The sequence below is a fragment of the Triticum urartu genome, chromosome 7A (genome assembly GCF_056163025.1).
Source record: "Triticum urartu cultivar PI428250 chromosome 7A, HENAU_Tu73, whole genome shotgun sequence".
NCBI classification, from domain to species: Eukaryota; Viridiplantae; Streptophyta; class Magnoliopsida; order Poales; family Poaceae; genus Triticum; species Triticum urartu.
This window is the reverse complement of record NC_141879.1, coordinates 13598720-13605386: the sequence shown is the minus strand read 5'-3', so window position 1 is coordinate 13605386 and position 6667 is coordinate 13598720. Positions and strand designations below refer to the sequence as shown.

Genomic DNA, 6667 nt, shown 5'->3' with positions numbered 1-6667 from the left:
TGTAGCCTGTCCAAATTCCAACTTGTGCAAACCTGAGATGAGATCATTTGAAAGTTGGCATCGGCAGTCTGCTGCTTGGCGTCAGTTAGCAGGAAACATTCCGAACTCCCCCTCACACATACGCACAGTCAAAAAGCTTAACACTAAGCGGTTACAGTAGGTACTAGAGATGAAGCCACAATATTTATTTATGCCCCATCCGTCGGCGTAATTAAGCACCTCAGCTATGGTCAGGCTTTGAACCCTCTGCTGGCGGTGGGTCCAATGGGCCTCTGCTGCCCATGGTGTGCATCTTCTCGTCTCCGTGAGCGCAGAGGACAGAGGGCAGAGGCAGGGGAAGTGGCCCAGTTCCGGCTTGGCAAGATGCTCGCCGACGCATACAGTATGTAATCAGTGTGTTTGCCTGATTAGAAGTGTTCACTGGAATACTAGCTATCCTTGATTCCCTGGAAGAGTTAATTTGGTGATGGTTAGCTGTGGACAACAGAACAGATGGATAAATCTGCTCTTGTCTGTAGTAGCAGTATCAGGATAGTTCACGCCAGACACCCAAAGGCTCCAACTCACCATTGTGGTGTGCACTGTAGGAATGGTTGGAACAATCTCATCACCAGTACGATATTGCCGTTGTGTGGAAGAAAAATTCTTCTTCGCTTGTTAAGTTTCTTCTACTTGACAAGAAGACTTGCTGTTACAACACGCAAAAAATACAACATTGTACACATAGATTGGAATCAGGCACAATTCATCAGAAACTCTGTGGAGAGGGGCAAAAATAAATTCCTTGCAACGAAGCCTCATATATTCTCGTGAAAAATGGGAAGTCTCTCATGTTTGTAACTCAGTCGTCCATGGCCAAAATGAAAATGGACTTGCAGAAATGATTTGGTTTTTAACAGAATATCATGTATACATTTTTTGCAGGTCATATTCCGAACTACGGCACTGATCCGTTCATGGTCGCTACTCACCCAGACGGAGCCCAGGGAGCATTTGGTTATTGGGTCTTTCCGCTGGGAGATAGTAGCTCGGGATATCTTCAACCGGTTTGGATGGCGGCCATGTAATAGGATAGGCATTTAGTTTCCCTATCTAGTTTTAGCCAGCCGGTTGTGACGTCTTTTCTTGGCTAGTTGGTGTTTCTAGCCCCTATTGGCTCTGTGTGAGCTTTCTGTACTTTTTTATTACTTTTGGAGACCTTTGGAACCATGTTGACACTACTTTATTTGGTTAATAAGATGGCCGTATGCATCTTTCTGATGCAGAGGCCGGGGAATCACCCATTTTCCAAAAAAAAATGGCCAAAATGAAAAAAGGGAAACGAATAACTGAAATGTTTCAAAATGTTTACAAGATGCCTAACAATACAAGTACAAGGTATGACTTGCAAACTCATTGATATTGGCAGAATGGCAGGGAGATTGGGTATGTGGTAGAACATGGGAGGAGCCTTTGGGAGAAAATTACATGTGGTAGAAATATATTGGAGTGACACCTGCTTCTTCTGCTGTGCAAATTTAGTTTTAGCGAACTTACAGAGGGCCTCCGCAAAGAGAAGTACGGGTAATGACCATTGGGCCCGCTAATCCCATCGCAATGGGAGGACGTGCAACCAGATCTGCCTCTCCACCTCCTCTCTTTCTTCCGCTCGTCTCCGTCTCCCCTTCCCTCCAGGTCCCACACCGTTGAAGCACCGCCCCAGGCGTGTGCTCTGCTGATGAGGACGGCGGTTACCTCAGGCCATGGCGCGCGCAGCACCAACCTTCCTCTTCCCCCTCTGCGCCCTGCCAAGGAGGACGGCAGTTGGCCCCCCAGGACGCGGCACGCGCATCGCAAGTTTATCTTAAGCATTGCTTCCTCCCTCCCCATCTGTGCCCTGCCATCTCCTTCATGGTGTGGAGGCTTTCAGAGATTCCCACCTGCAAGTACATCGATTCATCGCATGTTATCATCGAATTTAATGTGAGAAAAATTATTTAGACATCAGCAGGAGGATTGATCATTTACCAGGGTACTCAGCCGTATACCGATTTACTTCGCCGCTACAGTATTCTGGATTTTCATGACGTCGTCATTGGCGGATCCACTTACTTGGGACAGAGGATAGCAAGTGGAAATATTCCCCACCTTCTATGCATCGCCTTTCCAACTCCGGACAGCTATCTATGCTCAAGTATTCGAGGGCTGGCAAGCGCTCCAGGAGGCCATGCGGGAATTCCTCCACGGCACAAGCCCCAATCGTCAATGTCCTAAGAGAAGTGAGGCCGCACATCCCATCAGGCAGCGCTTTCAGTCTACTGCACCAATTCACATAGAGTCTCCTCAGCTTGGCAAGTTTTCCAATGTTCGAAGGCAGTGCTACCATTCTGCCGCAGTATTCAATCAAGAATTCCTCCAGGGACAGCGGAAGGGTTTCCTCCTCAGACGATGAAGTGCTCCCCTCCAGGCTGTCACAACTTGTGATATCCAGAAAGCGGAGGCGAACCAAGCACCGGAGCTCCTCTGATGGCCAGCGGACAAGATTGAAGCAACTGTAAATCCTTAGCTCTTCCACGAACGAAAAGCATTTCCAAACCGTAAGTTGTGACCTGGACAATTCAGAGCTTCTGACCAAGCTGTTGAAGCCTTCCAGATACAAATATGTCAGTTTTTCAAGAGGTCTTTGACTTTGGCTTTGCTGGGCGTCTATAGACAACATGGGTATGTCTTCTGGAGACGACCCAAGAGTTAATTTGGTGAGAAATGGCCAAAAGCCCGATCGGATGCACATAAAAACTAAACTGATTGCACCACTGTGAACTTCAACTATTCTCAATTTGTTGATCATGGGGATCACTGGAATACTTGCAAGCTTGGGGCAGTTTTTGATCCTTAACTTTTCAAGCATAGGGAACACTACCAAGAAATCACTAGGCTGTCCCACACTATTTTCTGCACACATCTCTAGGCTTGGTAAGTCAATCAACCTCATCTTCTTCAACCTTGGGAAAATTTGCAGAGGGGTAAAGTGTCCTCCAACTTCCACATCAAGGTTATTACATAATGTGGTCAGGTTATCCATATTCCGTAAGGACAAAATCTCCAGAGAGACCGAAAACCACACGGGAGGTATACTCTTGCATCTTGGGCAGTCGGACATTTCGAGTTCTTCCAGACAGTTGAACAGCTGAGGCTCCCGTACACTATTTTCTGCCCATATCTCCAGGCTTGGTAACTCAATCAACCTCATTTTCTTCAACTTGGGGAAAATTTGCTGAGGGGTAACACGTTCTCCAGCTTCCATGTCAAGGCTATTACATAATGTAATCAGGTTATCCATCTTTTGTAAGAACAAAATCTCTAGAGAGGTCGAGAACCATACTATAGGTATACTCTTGCATCTTGGGCAGTTGGAAATTTTGAGTTCTCTCAAGCAGTCAAACATCTGAGGCTTTCTCATCCATTGTGACATTTCTAGGCCACCATATCCACGTATCTCCAACTTTTGGATATTACTAGGAGGTTCTAAGCACTCAAGCACTTCTTCCACATCTCTAGGCTCATCATCTATTTCTTGGTGCCAAGAGAACAACAACTCGCTTAGATTTTGCTTCTGGCTGAGATTGGCTTCTTTTGCATTCTCCCCACTCTTTATCTTGTTCAAATTCAACAATTCCAACCTATTGCTAAGGTTTTGCAAGTCTTTGAGCTGTTCTATTCCAAGGCCATCTCCAGTACCCACAACAAATGTTGTTAATATATGAAGGTTGTTCAGTAGTCCAAAGTTCGGAGACATACTTTCAAGACGACCACAGCTAGAAAGATGAAGATGGATGAGTTTTCTCAGTCTTACCATGTCTTTTGGTAACCACCGCAGTCTATCGCAACCTATGAGCCTCAATGTTTGCAAGTTATACAACACACATATTGACTTTGGCAACTTAGTGATGTTAGACCAAGAGAGGTCAAGATATCGTAGATGTTTTGCATTTGTGGCCTTGCAATTTGTTACTGAAGAAGGGGAGCAACGCAGTGCTCTCAGTGATGCCGATACCAGTAGATACTCTTTAAAATCCTTGTGTGATTCTGCAGGAGCTAAGAAAGTGCGAAGGTTTGTTCTGCCTTTGCATAACCCACTGATTTGTTCCAATTCAGCCTTTGAGATTTGCATGTGACAAACATCTTTTAACAATGCTTTCTTCTGAGTTAGTTCTTCTATACTTGCACATTCATTCGTGACAACTTTTGCTAGATCATGCATTAAGTCATGCATTTTACATACTATTATCTCATATTCTGTGGTACCATAAACATATTTGAACTCCACTTTCTTATCTTGGAGGAAGGACCTCCAAACCAACTCATTGAAAATGAATTCTCCTTTCTGTTTTAAATCAATTGTTCCCTCTTCTTGAATAAAGCCATTTGCCATCCATAGTTGGATCAACTTATCCTTCTCCATCTGATAATCCTTGGGAAAAACCGCACAGAATGCAAAACATTGCTTCATTTCAGATGACAGGTGTTTATAGCTTAACTTTAGTATGGGCATGACCTCTTGTTTGCCTCCATCATTATCCCCAATATTACTTCCTTCGATGGCCTTCCACTCCTGTACCTTTTGCTTTGAACTCAGTAATCCACCCATTGTCTTGAGAGCAAGAGGCAACCCCCTGCATTTATTGACAATACGCCTTCCGATGGTGACTAGCTCTGCTTGCTCCCGGTCAACACCGTTGCTATATGCTTTCTGTGCAAACAATTCCCATGAATCTTGTTCACTAAGACATGATAGCTTATGGGGTTCAAGTGTCTGCATTATAGAGGCCACTTTCTGGCTTCGAGTTGTGACAACAATTATGCTTCCTGGTCCACCAATAGAACACAAAAGAGGCTTCAGGACATTCTCCCACCTCCTCTCATCTTCATTCCACACATCATCAAGCACGAGCATAAACCTTTTTTCGCCAATGACTTCCTCAAGTTGTTTTTGCAATAGCTCAATCGCGTCAGGCATGTCACGTCTTCTACTTACAGCCAACTCAATTATGGATTTCAAAAGAGCGCTGGCATCAAAGTTGTCGGACACGCAGTGCCACATCTTCAACTGGAAATGTTGCTGGACCCATTGGTCATTATAGACCATCTTAGCAAGAGTCGTCTTGCCAAGACCTCCCATCCCAATGATTGGCAGCACCTGCACTCTCCGCTGATCTTGCTGGTCCAGCAGCAACTTCACCACCACCTCCTTATCATCATCTCTTCCAAAGATCTGGGTAGTCTCGTCCTGTTTTGAGTGCGTCTGCCGCCAAGGATGTTCCTCCTTCTCCCTACGGACATAATTCTCCAGGCCAAACTTGTTCATCTCCTCAACCAACTTATTGATCTTCTCGAGGACGCTCTTGAGTTTCTTGCTCATTTCAAAACGGAATAGCAGCGGTCTGTGGTGCATGAAGTAGCCGAGTACCTTGCGGGAATTGGACATGCCAATTTTAGACTGGCGGCGCAGTGCCTCGTACTGGAAGTCGTCGAGCACGTCGTTGGCCTCGTAGGCGACGGACTTGAGCTCCTTCATCCAACTCTTGACATAGTTGTTTGTCTCGCTCCTCTCCTCTGCATTGGCCAGCTTGCACTCGATGGCTAGCAGTTGGCGCTCCAGTGTTCGACGGTCGTTGTCGAGGCCACACATGCGGGTCACGGTCTCGACAAGTGCGTCTGCAGCTTTGCCGGCTACACTTCGCACTAGAGGGAGAAGCAACAATTCTGCCATGATCTTGCGGATCGAAGGAATAGGAAACTGCAGCATATGAAAGAAGGCGAGAGGTTACAGGAATCATTATGCTCCTAGCTGCAAAGCATGCCTTATCTCCTCGCAATCCACATTTTATTTTACTTTATTTCTTAGTTCCACAATAGCTTAGCTTGTATAACTCTCGAATGAAGAACAGAACATGAAGAACAAGAAGCAGAGCAAAACAAGTCCAAGGCATGCACCTCAACACCACCGGATTTGATCTTGTCCAAATTGGTGAAAGAGCAATGGTACTGCTGGTCGTTCCGCCGTCCCCCCCTGTGCAGCTCCCACGCACGGCAAGGCTGGTAAAGGTAGAGAGGATGGAAGCAAGTGGAGATAATATCAAGGTGCGCGCCCCCCTGTGCGGTTGTTGGAGATAAGATGTAAGGATGGTGATAGTATCAAGGAATCCAAGAGCTGAGCTGTATATTGACTGATAATATCAAGGAATGCAAGAGCTGAGCTTTATTTGCAACTATACATCACTATTTTCCTAATTAAGTTTGATTTATCCTGAACTTCCATATGCAAACAATTGCTTGTACCAACATCACAGATGACTCCAACCAAATGATGTTCAATCCCTGGGGCGAGCATCATTTTCTAACGTGCAGATAGGACAAGGAAGAATAAGCAAGACATTGTTTTCTATCTGTCACTTCTATGACGTACTATATTGGAGGCCCGGCACACAGACCTGGTAATTGATCGGTTTTATATTTTTGTTTTGCTATATAACTTAGTTTTTCTGTGTGTGTTGGATACTGCTCCAGGACAAATTGAAAACCAAAGATCGCATAACCAGAAAGTATTTCTGTGCGGACAAATTGCACTACCTATATTATGCCAATAAAATTCTGAGGACCTTTAGTATGTAATCTTACGCACAGCCAA

At 45.2% G+C, this 6667-nt stretch overlaps 1 protein-coding gene across 1 annotated transcript; it reads right to left on the bottom strand.

Moving 5' to 3' along the window:
- Positions 1-1908: 1908 nt before the first annotated feature.
- On the bottom strand, positions 1909-6113 carry LOC125530644 (disease resistance protein RGA2-like). The gene is made up of 2 exons (XM_048695033.2): positions 5974-6113; positions 1909-5776 (listed from the first exon to the last, which is right to left on the bottom strand). The coding sequence occupies exon 2, from the start codon at positions 5747-5749 to the stop codon at positions 2072-2074; it is 3678 nt and encodes a 1225-aa protein (XP_048550990.2). The 5' UTR covers positions 5750-5776; positions 5974-6113; the 3' UTR covers positions 1909-2071.
- Positions 6114-6667: the final 554 nt, after the last annotated feature.